This window comes from Neoarius graeffei, chromosome 26, assembly GCF_027579695.1.
Source record: "Neoarius graeffei isolate fNeoGra1 chromosome 26, fNeoGra1.pri, whole genome shotgun sequence".
NCBI classification, from domain to species: Eukaryota; Metazoa; Chordata; class Actinopteri; order Siluriformes; family Ariidae; genus Neoarius; species Neoarius graeffei.
The window spans coordinates 3,599,456-3,621,167 of record NC_083594.1 but is presented as its reverse complement, the minus strand read 5'-3'; the positions used below and the strand labels follow the sequence as shown (position 1 = coordinate 3,621,167).

The 21,712-nt window shown below is 41.3% G+C and overlaps 1 protein-coding gene across 4 annotated transcripts in view; it reads right to left on the bottom strand.

Annotated features, from left to right (window-relative positions):
• Window positions 1-21,712, bottom strand: part of miip (migration and invasion inhibitory protein) — a 41,108-nt gene that overhangs the window by 108 nt on the left and 19,288 nt on the right. For all 4 annotated transcript variants that reach the window (XM_060910622.1, XM_060910623.1, XM_060910619.1 and 1 more), the window contains exons 3-9: window positions 18,221-18,329; window positions 15,082-15,193; window positions 9,160-9,242; window positions 8,938-9,064; window positions 8,760-8,856; window positions 8,484-8,603; window positions 1-513 (exon numbers count right to left, since the gene is read on the bottom strand). The exon at window positions 1-513 is cut by the window's left edge and continues 108 nt beyond it. In XM_060910622.1, the coding sequence (XP_060766605.1) occupies window positions 376-513; window positions 8,484-8,603; window positions 8,760-8,856; window positions 8,938-9,064; window positions 9,160-9,242; window positions 15,082-15,193; window positions 18,221-18,329 (786 nt within the window). In that variant the 3' untranslated portion in view covers window positions 1-375. The remainder of the gene's footprint in view (window positions 514-8,483; window positions 8,604-8,759; window positions 8,857-8,937; window positions 9,065-9,159; window positions 9,243-15,081; window positions 15,194-18,220; window positions 18,330-21,712) is intronic.

The following is a 21,712-nucleotide window of genomic DNA, read 5'->3' as shown; positions in this document are numbered from 1 at the left end:
GACAGATAAAAGGGGAAGAAAAAAGCATTAAACAATTTTTTTAAAAATATGATTGTTTGCTGCAGTATCAGAGGAATAAAGCACTTCCTTTCAATTTTACATTTTAGCACTAAGGAGGAATTTATCATTCCTTGTTATCATTCCTAAAGCATATATTCAGTCTGTTTACTAAAATGTAGACGGGACATGTGACATACTGAGGAAAGATGATTAAGATGCACAGTAGTTTATTGTAATATCATCAACCGTAACCGGAGTCTGTCTGAGCAAAGCCTGATTACATATGACACGAGACGAAACACAGTGATGTCTATCGCATATTAGTGTGGAGTGTGTGTGTAAAGTGTGTGCAGAAAGCAGCACTGAGTAACACAATCAGTAAAACTGATGGGGGCTTTTATTTTGTTTAGTCCTCACTGCAGTAAGGTGCTGGAGCTGATACTGTGCCGGGCGAGAAACATCCAAAAGCTGATGGGAATGATGGCATCCTGACGCCCAGGACCCGGAGAGAGCCTGTCGATGAGGTTTAACACAGATAACAAAAATAAAACACAGAACCAATCTCCAAAACATGAGAAAAAAGATAACAATCTGAAGAGCACTTAAAAAGGTCACAGACAAACATTTTTGAACATGAAAAAAAAAAGAAAAGAACAGATGGTAACGTTTACCATTCCTACACTTCAGGAAATCCCAGCATCTAAATGTCATAGTATTGCAGTTAAAAAAAAACAACAAAAAACCAGCCTACAGAGAGATAGAGAGATGAAAACATAAAATATACATAATAACTTGGAATACACTACTGTTCAAAAGTTTGGGGTCACTTTGAAATGTGCTTATTTTTGAAAGAAAAGCACTGTTCTTTTCAATGAAGATCACTTTAAACTAATCAGAAATCCACGCTATACATTGCTAATGTGGTAAATGACTATTCTAGCTGCAAATGTCTGGTTTTTGGTGCAATATCTCCATAGGTGTATAGAGGCCCATTTCCAGCAACTCTCACTCCAGTGTTCTAATGGTACAATGTGTTTGCTCATTGCCTCAGAAGGCTAATGGATGATTAGAAAACCCTTGTACAATCATGTTAGCACAGCTGAAAACAGTTGAGCTCTTTAGAGAAGCTATAAAACTGACCTTCCTTTGAGCAGATTGAGTTTCTGGAGCATCACATTTGTGGGGTCGATTAAATGCTCAAAATGGCCAGAAAAATGTCTCAACTATATTTTCTATTCATTTTACAACTTATGGTGGGAAATAAAAGTGTGACTTTTCATGGAAAACACAAAATTGTCTGGGTGACCCCAAACTTTTGAACGGTAGTATATATTTGTGTCAGTTCACAAGATTTTCATACCAGATGCTCAAATGATGGATTTTGAGTTTTACCTGCTGCATTAAACTACCAAGCCTCCGTATGGAGGAAATACAATCCAAAGTGAAATTGGACCGAGGGAACTTACTGTAAATCTGTAACCCAAAATGAGCCATTTTCCAGGCACTGACTACAGATGATACAGAACTTTGTGAATCCATCAAAAGACAATCTCGACTGCTGGTGAATTTCCCAGATTTGCTGAGCAAGAGCACAAAATGCTGCTTGGAAGGTCAAGAAAACACGTGGTGAGCTATCAGCGCTGCCAAGCGAATGTTGCACGAAAACCGCGTTCGCATGATTGACGCATTTTCACCACAAATCAAAACGTCATTCGCCGATTTTTACAGCAGAAGGAAGATCTATACTTGTCCCAGTCGTGGATGATGTTAAAAGTGGTAAATGTATCCCACTAGTGAGGTGATTATTCATTGATAGTTACTGGATCAGCCAACGAAAACGGTACGAAATATCGTGCAACATATATTCAACACCGTTTGTATGCATTCTCTAAATGGAGCATCTGGTACAAAAATCCCGTGGCGTGACACATATTTCTCTAATCAGCACTAAAAACATTTACGCAATATTTTTTCTACGCCATGCCACCTGATTGATTTATTGTGTTTGCCTAATGATGGCTATTTTTCAATCGTTCATGATTTAAAAAGAACACATTTTGATGTATTGCTTGTCCAAAATCTAAAAGGCACAATTAACCAAGTGGTACAGGATCATAACGTGGCATGATTAATCTTATCCTTCTGGACATGGGCAAAGTAACCAAGCAGGGCTCGCTCTCTGAGCACTTGGTTTTCTCATGAAATAGAGCTGAAATCAGGTACGATCGCGTGACAGGCCTATCCTGACAGGCTGATCGCTATCAGGTTTCACACGGATAGGACCCAACATGACCTCAGTGGAAACAGTTCAGGGCAATTCCATGCAAATGTCAACCTTACCATAGAAACAATGTCAACAAATGTCAACTTTACCCTGTCAGCAGCCAGTCAGCATTAAAACATTTTTTATTTTTACTTTGTTCGTTTTCAGTTTTATTCGTACTTCCATATAGTTAACCACATGATACAGCCATGTGATTTTTATATATACAGTCAGTTGTAATGTTTTATATAAAAATGCTCTCATGCAAATTGAACCTGGTGTGATTGTATAAGACATTGCCATTGGTTAGGAAAACCGCGAGTTGGCCTAGTGGTTAGCGTGTCCGTCTTTTGACCGGGAGATCGTGAGTTTGTTCGTGAGATCTACTTGCGGCAGGCTTGTAGTACTCAAGTCTGACTCGTGCCCTAATTTTAAGGACTCATGACTTGACTTGGACTTGAGCACTGATGACTTGGACTCGTACATTAACTGCATTTGAACTCATAAATTGGAGACGAGGACTTGGAGCTTTATTTTTTGTAACATGCCATAATAAGGGCGGCACGGTGGTGTAGTGGTTAGCGCTGTCGCCTCACAGCAAGAAGGCCTGGGTTCGAGCCCCGTGGCCGGCGAGGGCCTTTCTGCGTGGAGTTTGCATGTTCTCCCCGTGTCCGCGTGGGTTTCCTCCGGGTGCTCCGGTTTCCCCCACAGTCCAAAGACATGCAGGTTAGGTTAACTGGTGACTCTAAATTGAGCGTAGGTGTGAATGTGAGTGTGAATGGTTGTCTGTGTCTATGTGTCAGCCCTGTGATGACCTGGCGACTTGTCCAGGGTGTACCCCGCCTTTCGCCCGTAGTCAGCTGGGATAGGCTCCAGCTTGCCTGCGACCCTGTAGAAGGATAAAGCGGCTAGAGATAATGAGATGAGATGAGATGCCATAATAATTTGGCATAAGATATTTATATCTACATTAATTTTTGTATGAATTTCGTGCAAGAGTGTCACACCTGCATGCCTTGGCGCATGCATCAGATAGACTCTCAGGCACGCTCCGGACAGCGCGTGTGCCAAGTGGACTCTCGCATGCGCCGTAAATGGTTTCACATAAAGGCAGCAACAGCCACTGTCAAATAGTGCGGTTGGAGTCTTGTTCTCGGACTCGACTCAGATCAATACTGGACTCGACTCGAAATTTTCTTTAATGACTTGACCTTGACTTGAACACTGGAGACTCTAGACTGGACTTGGACTCGAGGTTTAGTGACTTGACTACAACACTGACTCGCGGTCAGGTTATACCAAAGACTATTATAAAAATGGTACCTACTACCATCTCGTAGTTACCATAGGACCAGCCCTCCACTGTAACCCTAGCTATGTAATAGTTGAGAGGCCGAGGGCTATAGAAATGGAGATCGGCACCGCCAGATGTTCCTTGTGGCATGGGCCATGGCCTAATGGTGAGAGAAGCAGCTTTGGGACCAAAAGGTTGCCGGTTCGATTCTCTGGACCAGCAGGAATGGCTGAAGTGCCCTTCAGCAAGGCACCTAACCCCCAACTGCTGGGTATGTTGTACGCTGCTCTGGATAAGTAATGGAAGGACTTTGGTTAAGAAGAAATCAGGCAACAACTCGCCTTCATGGTGAAGGATGTTCTCAGACTAAGAGCACTTGAATGGAAAAAGCTACAAAGTCATAGCAAAGCCAAATACAGTGGGGCAAAAAAGTATTTAGTCAGTCACCAATTGTGCAAGTTCTCCCACTTAAAAAGATGAGAGGCCTGTAATTTTCATCATAGGTACACTTCAACTATGAGAGACAGAATGGGGGGAAAGAATCCAGGAAATCACATTGTAGGATTTTTAATGAATTTATTTGCAAATTATGGTGGAAAATAAGTATTTGGTCAGTAACAAAAGTTCATCTCAATACTTTGTTATATACCCTTTGTTGGCAATGACAGAGGTCAAACGTTTTCTGTAAGTCTTCACAAGGTTTTCACACACTGTTGCTGGTATTTTGACCCATTCCTCCATGCAGATCTCCTCTAGAGCAGTAATGTTTTGGGGCTGTCGCTGGGCAACACGGACTTTCAACTCCCTCCAAAGATTTTCTATGGGGTTGAGATCTGGAGACTGGCTAGGCCACTCCAGGACCTTGAAATGCTTCTTACGAAGCCACTCCTTCGTTGCCCGGGCGGTGTGTTTGGGATCATTGTCATGCTGAAAGACCCAGCCACGTTTCATCTTCAATGCCCTTGCTGATGGAAGGAGGTTTTCACTCAAAATCTCACAATACATGGCCCCATTCATTCTTTCCTTTACACGGATCAGTCGTCCTGGTCCCTTTGCAGAAAAACAGCCCCAAAGCATGATGTTTCCACCCCATGCTTCAAAGTAGGTATGGTGTTCTTTGGATGCAACTCAGCATTCTTTCTCCTCCAAACACGACAAGTTGAGTTTTTACCAAAAAGTTCTATTTTGGTTTCATCTGACCATATGACATTCTCCCAGTCCTCTTCTGGATCATCCAAATGCTCTCTAGCAAACGTCAGACGGGTCTGGACATGTACTGGCTTAAGCAGGGGGACACGTCTGGCACTGCAGGATTTGAGTCCCTGGCGGCATAGTGTGTTACTGATGGTAGCCTTTGTTACTTTGGTCCCAGCTCTCTGCAGGTCATTCACTAGGTCCCCCCGTGTGGTTCTGGGATTTTTGCTCACCGTTCTTGTGATCATTTTGACCCCACGGGGTGAGATCTTGCGTGGAGCCCCAGATCGAGGGAGATTATCAGTGGTCTTGTATGTCTTCCATTTTCTAATAATTGCTCCCACAGTTGATTTCTTCACACCAAGCTGCTTACCTATTGCAGATTCAGTCTTCCCAGCCTGGTGCAGGTCTACAATTTTGTTTCTGGTGTCCTTTGACAGCTCTTTGGTCTTGGCCATAGTGGAGTTTGGAGTGTGACTGTTTGAGGTTGTGGACAGGTGTCTTTTATACTGATAACGAGTTCAAACAGGTGCCATTAATACACATAACGAGTGGAGGACAGAGGAGCCTCTTAAAGAAGAAGTTACAGGTCTGTGAGAGCCAGAAGTCTTGCTTGTTTGTAGGTGACCAAATATTTATTTTACCGAGGAATTTACCAATTAGTGGGCGGCACGGTGGTGTAGTGGTTAGCGCTGTCGCCTCACAGCAAGAAGGTCCGGGTTCGAGCCCCGTGGCCGGCGAGGGCCTTTCTGTGCGGAGTTTGCATGTTCTCCCCGTGTCCGCGTGGGTTTCCTCCGGGTGCTCCGGTTTCCCCCACAGTCCAAAGACATGCAGGTTAGGTTAACTGGTGACTCTAAATTGAGCGTAGGTGTGAATGTGAGTGTGAATGGTTGTCTGTGTCTATGTGTCAGCCCTGTGATGACCTGGCGACTTGTCCAGGGTGAACTCCGCCTTTCGTCCGTAGTCAGCTGGGATAGGCTCCAGCTTGCCTGCGACCCTGTAGAACAGGATAAAGCAGCTACAGATAATGAGATGAGATGAGATTTACCAATTAATTCATTAAAAATCCTACAATGTGATTTCCTGGATTCTTTCCCCCCATTCTGTCTCTCATAGTTGAAGTGTACCTATGATGAAAATTACAGGCCTCTCTCATCTTTTTAAGTGGGAGAACTTGCACAATTGGTGGCTGACTAAATACTTTTTTGCCCCACTGTACATCCTTGTCAACACAAGTGGAATTATGCAAGAGGATCAATTTAACTAATCTCGGAGAGGTGCGCCTCGCAAGATTTCAGAACACTCAAATTAGGAAGTCTTTTCACTTCAGGGAGAGGGATTGCATGTATGATTCCAAGAACACCATACACACAGTGATGTACAAAGCTTGGAGCATCATGATATGAGGCTGCTGCTCTGCAGACAGTACTGGGTCATTACACATCATCAAAGGAAGACTTTAAATCTCATCAGCCAACAAAATAAATCTGGGGAGAAGATGGAACAAGACAACGACTCCAACAGCCCAACATACAGCCACTATAATTCAAGAAGGCCTTGCATTTAAGAAGCTCTCGCCAATTTCCTGACCTGAATCCTATTAAAAATGTACGGAGGATTTTGAAACTGCATGCTTATCAGTGGGATAAATACAGTATTCATCGTAATATTGCGGAACTGAAAATGATTTGTCACAAGGAATGGGATAAAAAATAACCACAATCCTGGAAAAAGCTCATTATTTCCTACCACAGATGCCTTAAAGCTGTAATTACCAACAACAAAGTCATAATGTTGGTCATTTGTGATGTCTGAGTACTCCCCCCCCCCCCCATTAATTCCGTTTCTAAACACATCTTTATGATGTTTATGCTCATGCTTATGAATGTGTACTTTCATTATCATATTTATAAATCAAGTCGAGATATTGTGTATAAATTTGACGCAAATACATATTTTCCCTGACAGTATTTGATGTCACACATGATCCTGATAAACTATTCTGTCGTATCTGTGCAGTGATCCTTCAGTATTTGTACACTGATCTTCCATCTCTCCAGAATTGACCTCCAGACTTCCTGATCGGTCACATGACCAGCTTTGCATACTCCGTTAATAGGGGTTAAAATGTCACATCATAACCCTGGAATTACCCTTCAGAAGGGCGGCTGGCAGTAAACAAAATGATTTGTACGTTCAGGAAGAAGAGGAAACTTGGCTAGAAATTCCACACTTCGATGTGATATCAGAACTGGGTTTATGTGCCGGTGTTGTGATTATAGCAGCTAGTTGGAGGTCGCCATGGTGACCTGATTATAATGTTTAATGACACGTTAACAATTCATAGAAAAGGGTTTAAAAAAAGTACTGGTCTGGGAACAACTACCCTGTAATAATGCAGCGTAATAAAATAAATATAATTTTTGTGGTTCTTGCGTTCAGATTTTTGATTACAAATCTGCACAAACAGTTTCATTCTGGTTATACAGACTTACCCGTCTACATCTGCTGCTCAGTTAAAGTTGTTTGTAAAGGAGGTTCCATCAGTTTAATCATGGTTACAAATTGGCCATGTCAGTAAACACATGGACATGTGGAGTATGTTTGCTGTTTTAAGACTGTTTACTTCTTATAATGACTGACAGTAGATTAGAAACCATTTATTCAGAATTCAATCTAATTCCAAAAAATTCACAAAAGATTCATTATACACTGTGTGTGTCTGAGTAAATGAGAGATGGATGGATGGATGATCAGTAAGTGGATGACGGACAGATGGATAATCATGTATGAATAAGTGGATGGATGGAGCCAAGTCCAGATGTATGTTTGTATGAGTGGAATAAGGATGGAAGGATGAATGAAGTGAATAAATGTGTCGATGGATGTACATGGATGGATGAATATATGCATGAGTGGATGGTGGACAGATAGATGAATGAATGGATGGCTGCAAATATGTATCAATGAATAGATGGTGGATAAGTGGCAGGAAGAGTGGTTGATGGACAGATAGATATGTAGATGGTGAACAGACAGACGGATAGATGGATGAGTGGATGACGGAAGGATAGATGAATAAAAGAACGGTGGGCAAAGGAATGGATGAGTGGATAAATGGACAGATGGATGAATGAGTGGATGATGGACTGGTGATTGGATGGTGGACAGATGGATGGACAAGTGGATAATGGAAGGATGGATGGATTGATAAGAGAATGGTGGACAGATGGACTGGGTGAATGGATGGTGAACAGATGGATGGGTGAGTGGATAATGGAAGGATGGATGGATGGATGGATGGATGAGTGGATGATGGATGGATGGATAAAAGAATGGCAGACAGATGGATGGATGAGTGGATTATGGATACAAGGATTAGTGGATGAATATACATATGGATAAATGGATGATGGACAGATGAATAGTCATGTATGAATGAGTGGATGGATGGATCCAAGCCTAGATGCATGTTTGTATGAGTGGAATAAGGATGGAAGGATGAATGAAGTGAATAAATGTGTCGATGGATGCACATGGACGGATGGTGAAATGATGGATGGATAGATGGCTGGATGAAATATTTATATGAGTGGATGGTGGACAGGTGGAAGGAGGAGTGGTTGATGGATAGATGGACGTGTAGATGGTGAACAGACTGATGGATGAGTTGATCATGGGCAGATGGATGGATGAATGAATGATGGATGAAGGAGTACTTCATGTTCTCACCAGCAGGGCTGAAGGCACTGTTCCTGTCTTTGGCCTGATCTCCATGGAGCTTCTCAGATCAAGGCTGTTCATCTCGGAGCCTGTTCCTATCGAGCTGTTTGACCATCCAGACAGACAGTGCTGCACGAGGAACCAGAACACTGCTCATCAAACAAGTACGCTCCTCAACAGCTCATCTACACTTTACCACAAACTACAGCTTTCCTCCACGGATTAAAACGTGATCTCTTACTTTTATATTGATATAAAAAACCAAAGCACTGAGTGAGAACTCACAGACGGCAACCCAAGGCTGTCCGACGGATCGAAGCTGCAGCGGCGGTGTGCTTTGTATCGATACGCTGGCAGAAGTGTTGAACGAGGAATACTGACCCTGTCTCACACACAAATAGTTAAAGTTAACCGTGTACATTTCCCTGAAAGAAACACAGCTTGTCTCTAATCACAGTCGCACCTAATAAACGCAGGATCATTCTCCGTGCGTGGATGTTTCTCTTTAGGCATCTTACAAACGGGACATGTAGCCTGAGGATCCAGAGGACTTGCAAAAAGCCGACTGTTGATTCGGTAGCAGAACGTGCCTTTAATAAAAAAAAAAAGTTTTACCAGATCATCACCAGGTTTAAGAGAACAAATTGCTGCCATAGTTTCATGTACAAACACAAAACAGTCCCACATTGGTGAGAGTCTGGAGTATGCTTGTGGTTAGTCAGATCATCATCTCCAGATAACGTCCAGAGGTCAGCTGCAACAGGAAGCCTGTAAAATTCAAACACAGTGATGCAAATGACTCTGGGGATTCACCCTGTGGACTTTTTTACCTACTCTGGTGTTGAAAATAGAAATAATTCTTTGACCCCTTTGTGTTTGTCTTCCAGGCATCGCTACTTCTTAATTCTTTCTAATGACTCCAGAGATATTGGGCATGTTTGACAATCCAGGGCTTTAACTACAGCAATCATCTTTCAGAAACATTTCACATAAATTAGTAACACTTCTATGTAAGACAAGCAGGCAGAAATTTAAAATTGGTCTTTTAGTAAAAGTATGCGACATCGTAATAACTGAGTCAAAATTAAATTTACTTTATGCCACACTACATGGCCAAACGTACAGCCCCGCCTAGCAGTATTGGCACCCCTTAATTTTATTCACAACTTTTGTAATATCTCCAGAAATAAATGGAAATGGACACAATTTGCAATACCAAGATCTTTTAATTGAAGGTCCAAAGGAACTGAAAAGTTGTTTTCGTTCAAAATAGGCATTTTAATTTCTAAGACAACAAAAAACAGAAATACAGCAGGTGCAGGAATATTGGCACCCCTCCTTAGTATTTGGTTGCACACCCTTTGGCAGCGATGACGGCCTCCAAACATTTCCTGTAGCCATCAGTGAGCTTCTTGCATTTGTCTTGTGGTATTTTCCTCCCACTCTTCCTTCGGTATGCGCTCTAGGTCTTGGATATTTGAAGGATTCCTTCTGCCAATGGCAGATTTCAACTCCCCCCAAAGATTCTCAATTGGATTGAGGTCAGGACTCATTGCTGGCCATTTCAAAACAGTCCATTTTTTCTTTTCTAACCATTTTTGTGTGCTTTTAGATGTGTGTTTGGGGTCTTTGTCCTGCTGGAGTACCCAAGATCTTCGCCTCAAACCGAGCTTTCTTACACTGGGCAGGACATTTTGCTCCAAAATCTGTTGATAATCTTCAGATTTCATAATACCTATGACACGGGTAAGGCCTCCAGTCCCAGATGCAGCAAAGCAGCCCCACAGCATTATTGATCCTCCACCATGCTTGACTGTTGGTAGGGTGTTCTTTTCTTTGAATGCTTCATTGCAGCGCCTGTAAACATACTGCCTGTGAGAATTCCCAAAAAGCTCTACTTTTGTCTCATCTGTCCACAGGACATTTTCCTAGAAGGACTGTGGCTTGTCCAGGTTCTCTTTCGCAAACTCCAGACGCTCCTTTTTGTGTCTTTTTTTCAATAATGGGGTCTTCCTTGGCCTCCGCCCATGTAGCCCTGCTGTGTTGAGTGTGCGCCTTATGGTGCTTCTTGAAACAGTTACCCCAGACTGTTCCAGGTGGGCCTGCAGGTCCGTAGATGTTAACTGAGGTGATTCTGCCACCAATCGCACCAACCTTCGACGACTTCTATCATTGATTTTTCTCTTACCCCCACGCCCAGGGAGGTTCTTGACAGTTCCATGCTTCAAATATTTCTTAATAACATTATGCACTGTTGACACAGGGATACCAAGCTCTTTGGAGATGGCTTTATATCCTTTGGAGCGCTTGTGTTTGTCAACAACTGCATTTCTTGTTTCTTCAGACAGCTCTTTTGTCTTCACCATTGTGAAAAAGGGACTGAGTGAAACAGTTGGTTTTTCAAAACACAAATCTCATCATTCATTGGCCATTTCATGTCACATGGGCACAGACAGGTCTTCACAGGTGATTTCCATTTGTAATTTACCATAGGTGAGTCAAATTAGGTTTAGTTAGGTTGGGTTTTAGGACTAACAGCAAAGGGTGCCAATACTAGTGATACAGCAAGATTTACCTTTTTCATTTTTTTCACTCTAATTGTTTATTTTTTTATTTTGTTGACACTTTGCTCTTTTATATTAACCACGAGCTATCTGTAGAAAATTCTGCATCACTACATCACTTTTGTTCAGGAGATGCTTAACTTTAAGTACATAAACTTCAAGCGTGCCAATACTACTAGGCGGCACTGTATATAGACACCTGACTATCACACCAATACGTCCTTATTGATTATTATCCATACAGGACACTTTTTCGACGGAATAAAAACGTGTTCTATTCCCTTCTAGCGGGTTTCATTCATTTCGTTTGATAGCATGCAATATCACGGCTCGAAATTCGCGGTGGTCCGGTTGCCCGAGGCGACTTAATTTGTCATTTGGTGGGTAATTCCTGTCACTAGGCAGCCCGGCTGGCTAGTTGAAAATAAAAAATATATATGAAGCAAAGATTCAGACACACCGTCAACTAAAGCTGCCACTTATTAAGCGTGTGCCGTGTCGGTGTTAATCGATGTGTTTATCAGCAGGACGGAAAATACCGAAGAATTCCGAATCATATCGTGTACGAGTCAGGCTGTTGTTTTTTTTCACTACTGTGCATGCATATAACGCATCTCGTTGAATATCGCGGTAATCACGTTATCAAATTCAATAGATGTGGCCACATTATCGCCCATTTAAACACGTGCTTTTGTTGTTGTTTACATCTACATCTGCCAAAGCTACGTTGCGATGTGGAATTTTCTGAAAGGTGTACAGAAACCGCCAGAGACGGGGACAAAGCGACCTCGGTCTGAAGAGGAGAAAAAGGCCGCCGATAAAGCGTACGAGAAGGAGAAACGACAAAGGACTTATAAGCAAACGTGGGAGCAGGGTAGGCCTTGGCTGCGATACGATTTTTATGGAATAATTAATTTTTTTCAAGTTGATTCCTAGTCAATATGAAGCTCCGAATGCTTTCTCTCTCATAAATAGTTAAATACAGAAAGCATGCTGGACATATTTTGGGTGCTATAGTCATGATAGTAAGTATATTTGTTTTCAATACTCGTACACCAAGTTGCCAAGTTTTCCAATATATTATTATTTGTTGATATTATATTATGGTGCTCTGTGTTGTTCTCATTTATGTATTTAACAACAGGATCAAAATACTCGGGTCTTGAAATAAATGCACATTAGTCATGAACAATGGTAACGACTCTCTTTTGTGTTATTTTTGACAGAAGTAAAATTCATACATGAACAAATATTGGCGAGTTGATTTTCTGTTTGGCGAGTTACTTTGGAAGGGAACTAGTCCGGCTGGCTGGTGAAAAAAATATATGAATTTCTAGGCCTGAATATTGTTAGCGTATCGCTTATCCTACATGTGTTACGGTCACTCTACCCAATGGAGAATGAGCGATGAATATGGTTGACGATACTGCATGGTTGTCAAGACAAGATGATGTCACACAACGGAGACGTAAAACTTCTGCACTAGCAAGAGACTAGGACAATTTGTAAACACACATGGCTGCCAGGTTTGCTTCGTTAAATACAGAAAATTTTACGAGAATTTTGAAAAAGAAAGACGTGTTGAACACCCGAAAGGAAGGTGTATGGATAATAATAATGGTTGGATTTTTTTCGTGGTATATCAGATATATTCCATTCAGCTACTCATCTTCAACTTGTTCGATATCATGCTAGCTGAATGGAATATATCTGATATACCACTCAACACCAGCCAATATTATTTAAATATCCCATCCCAGATTTATTCCCCCTTTGCGGTTATAATAAGCTCCACTCTTCTCTTCCGGGAAGGCTTTCCACTAGATTTTAGGGAATTTGTGTTCATTCAACTACAAGACCGTTTGTGAGATCAGACACTGATGGTAGGATGTTGAGGAGGTCTGGGGTTCAGTCAGTGTTCCAGTTCGTCCCAAAGGTGTTCAGTGGGATTGAGTTCAGTCAGGGCTCTGTGCAGGACACTGGAGTTCTTCACTCCAACCTTAACACATCATGCCTTCATGGAGCTCCTGTGCTTTGTGCACACGAGCACTGTCATGCTGGAACAGTAAAGGGGATTTTAAATGTTACAGCATACAAACACATTCTAAACAACTGTGTGCTTCAAAATTTGTGGCAACAGTTCGGGAAAGAAGCACATGAGTAGTTCTTCAGCAGAGAGGCCAGAATTATGAAATGATTAAGACTGCTTTCGCTTGTCCGCTCAGTGATCTTACTAAAGTATGAAATCCAAGGCAAAATGTACTGAAAACCATATTTAAAAATCATCACCCCAATTACACTGCAAAAAATAAAAATCTTAGGAAGTTTATTTGTCTATTTTCAAGTCAAAACATCGAGCCACTCTTATTATAAGACATAATTGCCCAACAAGCAAAACCTCATTTAGCTAGAAAGGCTAGTTTTTAGACAGTCCATCTTGAAAATCTTGTCTAGACAAAATGTCTTGAAAAAGTCTTATTTGGAGCACCTTTGAAAATAAAACAAGTTTTTTTTAAAAACAAGTAAGTACATTTTGGACGTTTGTCAAATGCAGTTCATCTTGTTTCAAGAAAAAAAAAAGTATGCTTGTTTTGGGAATAAATGAACTTTACTGAAATCTTTGAATCTTTCATGTTGCTTTGGCGTTGTGTAAGCACTGTAAGTCAAAATGCGTAGACTTTTTTTTAATTATTATTTATTTTTGGTGCCTGAGGTCCTGGGGAAGTGGAATCTTAAGAGATGTTTTAAATGTTTGAATGTTGAAATGGGAAAAAAAATAAACTTGTTGCAATGCTACACATGTCGTCAACTTGATTCAAGATAGTCTCTGGTCTCATATCTAGAGTATTTTACTAATTACAGGTCACAAAAGGAGAATCTTTTAAGTTAGCAATGCTTAGTTGTAGAATTTAACAATCCTAATATTAGTATATTTATCTTAAATTCAGTTTTACTGCTAAGACTTTGTCATGAATTTAAGTGAAATACCCTTAAAATGAAATAAATAAAAATGACTTGAAGGGCTAAATGTAAGAAGTACGATCTTGTTATAAGAACTATTTTGATTATTTTGAGTTAATCAGATCTCGCATAATAAGTTCCCCAATCTTATTTTGGAATTATTTCATCTAAAAACAGGTTAGATTTTTCATCTTACTTTAAGAAATCTTACCAAGTCAAATTTGACTAGTTCCATTGGCAGATTTTTTTCACCTGATTCAAGCAAATATGCTTTGTTTTAATCTTTTATTTCTTATTTTTGAAAGGCCATTTTTTGCAGTGTATAGCAATGTCGCTTCAGAGAAATCTTGGTTTGAATTTTAAGAAATGAAAATTCAGTTCTTTTTGACGTAACTCCGTTACTGGCTTTTCTTTCCTTCTAAAAGATTTTGCGTTCAGAGTTAAACATAGACAATTTTTCAATGCTTTTCAAGGGTCAAAACAAAGATACCCCACACGGTGTGAAATTTTTATTTAATATTATTATCTTGAGTGCGCCCTGTGATGACCTGGCGACTTGTCCAGGGTGAACCCCGCCTTTCGCCCGTAGTCAGCTGGGATAGGCTCCAGCTTGCCTGCGACCCCGTAGAACAGGATAAAGCGGCTACAGATAATGAGATGAGATCTTGAGTGCTGCAGCTAAAAAAAATAAAATAAAAGTTCCCACATTTTGCTGTGAATGTAATTCCGTTAACGAAGAACTACCCACATACAAGTGTGAAGGTCAGGTGTTCATAAACTTTTGACCATATCGTGTATCTACAAATAGACTTTGTAATATGCGAAACATTCATGCACTTTCCTTTAAAATTCAATCACAAGCTCGAGTTGTGTGTATGACTGATAAACACATGCATACTGATGAAGGGAACTTTTCTGAGCAACGTGAAATGATGTGCCTGTAAACAGAAAGTGAAATACAACTTGATGACAATCACAGCATGCGCACACACACTCCCACACATACAAGTAGTCACACGGAAAAGGCCAAAAAAAACTTCCACAAATCTAAAAACACAAAAAGATACAGTTTCCCTTCTGACCATGAGGAAGCACTGTGGACGCACTCCTCCTTATTGACTTGGCGAAAGGTGCGAAGCTCGCTGAAAAACTGCTCGGAGCGCTCGGTCAACGAACTCTCAGCGTCAAGCAGGCCTAAGCAGAAATACACCAAGAGCAGGGCTGTTTCAAGGAATGCACCAACACCCTTTCTACATCTACATCATCTGTAGCACGTGTTTGCAAAGTTTATATGAAACAGTTATTTAGAACAGATTCTAGTTTATAGTTATTTATTTACGTCTTCAGGACAGATGAGTTTATATGATGGGTTTCTCAGTAAAATTACAAGCTGCGTTTTTTTTTTTGTCTTAACTTCCAGAGAGAGAAAAAGAGAGGGTGGTGAGGGAACAACTGTTTATAGCTGCTATAACGTAAGCAAGAATGTTCTTTAATAAGGACAAAACTATAACAGTTGGCAAATTTCTGTGGTGTAAGACGAATAAAATGCATTGGGATATACTGTTGTGCATATGTGTGGATGAATGGAAGGTGGACAGATGGATGGATGAGTGGATTATGGAAGGATGGATGGGTGAGTGGATGATAGATGGATTGATAAGAGAATGGTGGACAGATGGACTGGATGAATGGATGGTGAACAGATGGATGGGTGAGTGGATGACGGATGGATAAGAGAATGGTAGACAGATGGATGAGTGGATTATCCATATAAGGATTAGTGGATGAATGTATGTATGGATAAATGGATGATGGACAGATGAATAAATCATGTATGAATGAGTGGATGGATGGCTCCAAGTCTAGATGCATGTTTGTATGAGTGGAATAAGAATGGAAGGATGAATGAAGTGAATAAATGTGTCAATGGATGGTGAAGTGATGGATGGATGGATGGATGGATGGATGGATGGATGGATGGATGGATGGATGCATGAGTGGATGTTGGACAGATAGATGGATGAATGGATGGCTGCAAATATGTATATATGAGTGGATGGTGGACAGATGGATGAGTGGTTGTTGGATGGATGTGTAGTTGAACATACAGATGGAGGAGTTGATCATGAACAGATGGATGGATGAGCGGATGATGGAAGGATGGACAGATGGATAAGAGAAAGGTGGACAGATGGATGAATGAGTGGATAAATGAGAGATGGATGGATGGATAAGAGAAAGATGGACAGATGGGTAGATGGATAAGAGAAAAGTGGACAGACGGATGGATGGATGAGTGGATAAATGGACAGATGGATGGATGGATAAGAGAAAGGTGAACAGATGTACAGTGGTGCTTGAAAGTTTGTGAACCCTTTAGAATTTTCTATATTTCTGCATAAATATGACCGAAAACCTTACCAGATTTTCACACAAGTCCTAAAAGTAGATAAAGAGAACCCAGTTAAACAAATGAGACAAAAATATTATACTTGGTCATTTATTTATTGAGGAAAATGATCCCATATTACAGATCTGTGAGTGGCAAAAGTATGTGAACCTCTAGGATTAGCAGTTAATTTGAAGGTGAAATTAGAGTCATGTGTTTTCAATCAATGGGATGACAATCAGGTGTGAGTGGGCACCCTGTTTTATTTAAAGAACAGGGATCTATCAAAGTCTGATCTTCACAACACATGTTTGTGGAAGTGTATCATGGCACGAACAAAGGAGATTTCTGAGGACCTCAGAAAAAGCGTTGTTGATGCTCATCAGGCTGGAAAAGGTTACAAAACCATCTCTAAAGAGTTTGGACTCCACCAATCCACAATCAGACAGACTGTGTACAAATGGAGGAAATTCAAGACCATTGTTAGCCTCCCCAGGAGTGGTCGACCAACAAAGATCACTCCAAGAGCAAGGCATGTAATAGTCGGCAAGGTCACAAAGGACCCCAGGGTAACTTCTAAGCAACTGAAGGCCTCTCTCACATTGGCTAATGTTAATGTTCATGAGTCCACCATCAGGAGAACACTGAACAACAATGGTGTGCATGGCAGGGTTGCAAGGAGAAAGCCACTACTCTCCAAAAAGAACATTGCTGCTCGTCTGCAGTTTGCTAAAGATCACGTGGACAAGCCAGAAGGCTATTGGAAAAATGTTTTGTGGACAGATGAGACCAAAATAGAACTTTTTGGTTTAAATGAGAAGCGTTATATTTGAAGAAAGGAAAACACTGCATTCCATCATAAGAACCTTATCCCATCTGTGAAATATAGTGGTGGTAGAATCATGGTTTGGGCCTGTTTTGCTGCATCTGGGCCAGGACGGCTTGCCATCATTGATGGAACAATGAATTCTGAATTATACCAGCAAATTCTAAAGAAAAATGTCAGGGCATCTGTCCATGAATTGAATCTCAAGAGAAGGTGGGTCATGCAGCAAGACAACGACCCTAAGCACACAAGTCGTTCTACCAAAGAATGGTTAAAGGCGAATAAATTTAATGTTTTGGAATGGCCAAGTCAAAGTCCTGACCTTAATCCAATGGAAATGTTGTGGAAGGACCTGAAGCGAGCAGTTCATGTGAGGAAACCCACCAACATCCCAGAGTTGAAGCTGTTCTGTACGGAGGAACGGGCTAAAATTCCTCCAAGCCGGTGTGCAGGACTGATCAACAGTTACCGCAAATGTTTAGTTGCAGTTATTGCTGCACAAGGGGGTCACACCAGATACTGAAAGCAAAGGTTCACATACTTTTGCCACTCACAGATATGTAATATTGGATCATTTTCCTCAATAAATAAATGCCCAAGTATAATATTTGTGTCTCATTTGTTTAACTGGGTTCTCTTTATCTACTTTTAGGACTTGTGTGAAAATCTGATGATGTTTTAGGTCATATTTATGCAGAAATATAGAAAACTCTAAAGGGTTCACAAACTTTCAAGCACCACTGTATATACTATTATAGAAAAATCAGTAACTTTAGTACGGTACCAGTAAATCCAGTGAATCTGTATCTATAGTTTTATATGGGTTACTGAGCTCACATGCCTGAAGTGATGAACATACACCCACACGCTACACGCGCGGTGGATGGACGTTGGATATTTTGGATGTTTCTCGGACTGATGTCCGCGTTCACATGATACATCATTCGTCTGGGTTTATTTTATGAAAATAACAGGAAAAAAATTCGGAGTTTTCCTCAGAGTTTACCAGCTATCCAGTCATATCCCAGTAAAGGCTGCACACATCGTGTCTCTGACTCAGATACAGTTTCCAGGTCATCCATTCCACATGGAAATCTGACTCGTCCCACAGCTCTCTGTAAGAACACACAACAATCAGAATCATCTACTGTAATTATAGTGACAACTTTTCATTAATGGTATCATGAAGAACTAATCAGTGCCGCTGGTTTAGTCATGCCATGTGTTCTGTGCAATAACGACTTATCGACTGATCACCATCAACTAATCACAAAAAGATGTTACTCACTGAGAGATTAGAGCAATAAAATATTCATCTGGGATATGCAGTGCAGACTGTACGGAGTGTTTTAACCCAAACAAGGGACCTGAGAACTTTGAACGCATGACAGTTGAGAGTTACTGCATCATAAAAATGTAAACACCAATCAGGTTCGAGGATGCAAATGCAGGGCATGCAGCGATGGTTTACGTGGACGAGTTTATGGGATGTGCACGGTTAGTTTCCATATTCATTTCATCATGAGGATAAATAAAATATTGAGGCATGGTTTTGTGACTTTTTCTGTCTGCGTCGAACTGCCATGTCACGCAATTATTACTTAATATAGAAAAATCGTACGCAAAGATGTAGAGATGGTTAAACGAGAAGCTCGGCCTCCTGCAAAAAGCAGATTACAGGTCCAGCCTTGGGCGGCACGGTGGTGTAGTGGTTAGCGCTGTCGCCTGACAGCAAGAAGGTCCGGGTTCGAGCCCCGTGGCCGGCGAGGGCCTTTCTGTGCAGAGTTTGCATGTTCTCCCCGTGTCCGCGTGGGTTTCCTCCGGGTGCTCCGGTTTCCCCCACAGTCCAAAGACATGCAGGTTAGGTTAACTGGTGACTCTAAATTGAGCGTAGGTGTGAATGTGAGTGTGAATGGTTGTCTGTGTCTATGTGTCAGCCCTGTGATGACCTGGCGACTTGTCCAGGGTGAACCCCGCCTTTCGCCCATAGTCAGCTGGGATAGGCTCCAGCTTGCCTGCGACCCTGTAGAACAGGATAAAGCGGCTACAGATAATGAGATGAGATGAGGTCCAGCCTTTTTTTTTTTCCTCTTCCCTCCCTATAATTGGGCTAGTAAATTGCTCAGGTACTGGACACTAACATTTCTTCCTCTGATTGACAAAAGTCTGATTAAATTTCACAAGCAAATTTGATTCGATGTATATAGAGGACACAGTGGTGCTTGAAAGTTTGTGAACTCTTTAGAATTTTCTATATTTCTGCATAAATATGACCTAAACATCATCAGATTTTCACACAAGTCCTAAAAGTAGATAAAGAGAACCCAGTTAAACAAATGAGACAAAAATACCGTAAAATACCAAATAATAGCCCGGGCGATTATTTGTCTCAATCACGTAAGAGACCCGGCGCGTATTAGAGACTAGGCGGCTATTTGGAACAGGCGATTAATTCCTTCTTCACAAACACCTTCCCCAAAATCTACCTCAAAACGGGGAAAAAAATCATTCTCAGATAGGCCTACTTTTAACCAGTATAACTTACAATTTGTTTAGAGTTAGATTACAGATAGCACAGTGCCGACTTCGGGGAATTTTGAAGACGCAGAATGCATCTTCGCATGGCACAGTCGGGGTGGATAAAGGATAAATCACACACCTTTTCCTGTTAATGACTAGTTAAGTGCATGCTTTACAAAATAATCAAGAAACCACACCATTGTCTGTGCGCAGCACTGTGATTTAATTACTCTGCAAAGTTATGGTCACTTGCTATCACCCTCACCCATGCAGCCTCCACCCTTTGCGCTTCGCGATGTCTGTCAATCTGAAATTGCATGGAGGGCGCGACGTTGAAGCAACATAATTAGGGTGCGAAGTGTCAAACCAAAGGGTTTTTTCTTATGCTGAAAAATAAGTGACCTGCAGTGGCTACATACTGTCATCTTGCATCACGTTTCTCTCCAAGACGTCTCCCTATTTGGCCGATATGAGCCTATTCCCCGAGTGAGTTGGTACGGTGGCTCGACCCCGTAGAAAACTTAAAGTTCGGATGAAAGTTAGTTGAACAGGTTACTGACTTGTAGGCCTACATGTTGCCTGCCTGACGCGTGCTTCTGCCCAACTTGCACGACAGATTACTTGTTGAAAAGGCCCCTTGGATTAGATTGGCCGCGAGCAGACTGAAATGCATGTTAGAACGCTCTCACCTTTTTTGTAAAGCGTCTTCCAGATCCGAATGGGTAAGGGCAAGTGAAATGGTATAAGGTCTTTAATAAAACTCAGTGTGTGCTTTGACGCATGCATTCGGCAAATTAGGTCGTTTAACAGAAGCAGCAGTCCAACCTTGGAAACCCGCAGTCCTCAATGTCACCACACACGCTGGCTTTCGTTGGGTATACCCAAAGGGGTGGCTAAGACATCTGTCAAAAGTTACGGAGTTGCATTCCTCAAGAAATATTACGGTAGACCAAGATTATAACATTGAAATGGCATGTTTATTATCACGTAACAAAATGTTGTAAACAGTATTATAGAAATAATTTCATTCATTCATTCATTCATTCATATTGTTTCGGTAGAAAACTATGCAATGCAAAATCGTTTAAACACCAGAAAACCAGAAAAGTGCTGGGCCTCAAGATTCTAGATAGAACGTTCGGACGCTTTTTTTTTTTTTTTTTTTAAGACCCCGGCGAGTATTCGGAACCGGCCTTTATTTGTCACAACACACGCGTACACCCGGCCGTTAAAGGGAACTCGGCGGTTAATTGGAACTCGGCTATTATTTGGTATTTTACGGTATTATACTTGGTCATTTATTTATTGAGGAAAATGATCCAATATTACATATCTGTGAGTGGCAAAAGTATGTGAACCTCCAGGATTAGCAGTTAATTTGAAGGTGAAATTAGAGTCAGGTGTTTTCAATCAATGGGATGACAATCAGGTGTGAGTGGGCACCCTGTTTTATTTAAAGAACAGGGATCTATCAAAGTCTGATCTTCACAACACATGTTTGTGAAAGTGTATCATGGCATGAACAAAGATTTCTGAGGACCTCAGAAAAAGCATTGTTGATGCTAGTCAGGCTGGAAAAGGTTACAAAACCATCTCTAATGAGTTTGGACTCCACCAATCCAGAGTCAGACAGATTGTGTACAAATGGAGGAAATTCAAGACCATTGTTACCCTCCCCAGGAGTGGTCGACCAACAAACATTACTCCAAGAGCAAGGCGTGCAATAGTTGGTGAGGTCACAAAGGACCCCAGGGTAACTTCTAAGCAACTGAAGGCCTCTTTCACATTGGCTAATGTTAATGTTCATGAGTCCACCATCAGGAGAACACTGAACAACAATGGTGTGCATGGCAGAGTTGCAAGGAGAAAGCCACTGCTCTCCAAAAAGAACATTGCTGCTTGTCTGCAGTTTGCTAAAGATCACATGGACAAGCCAGAAAGCTATTGGAAAAATGTTTTGTGGATGGATGAGACCAAA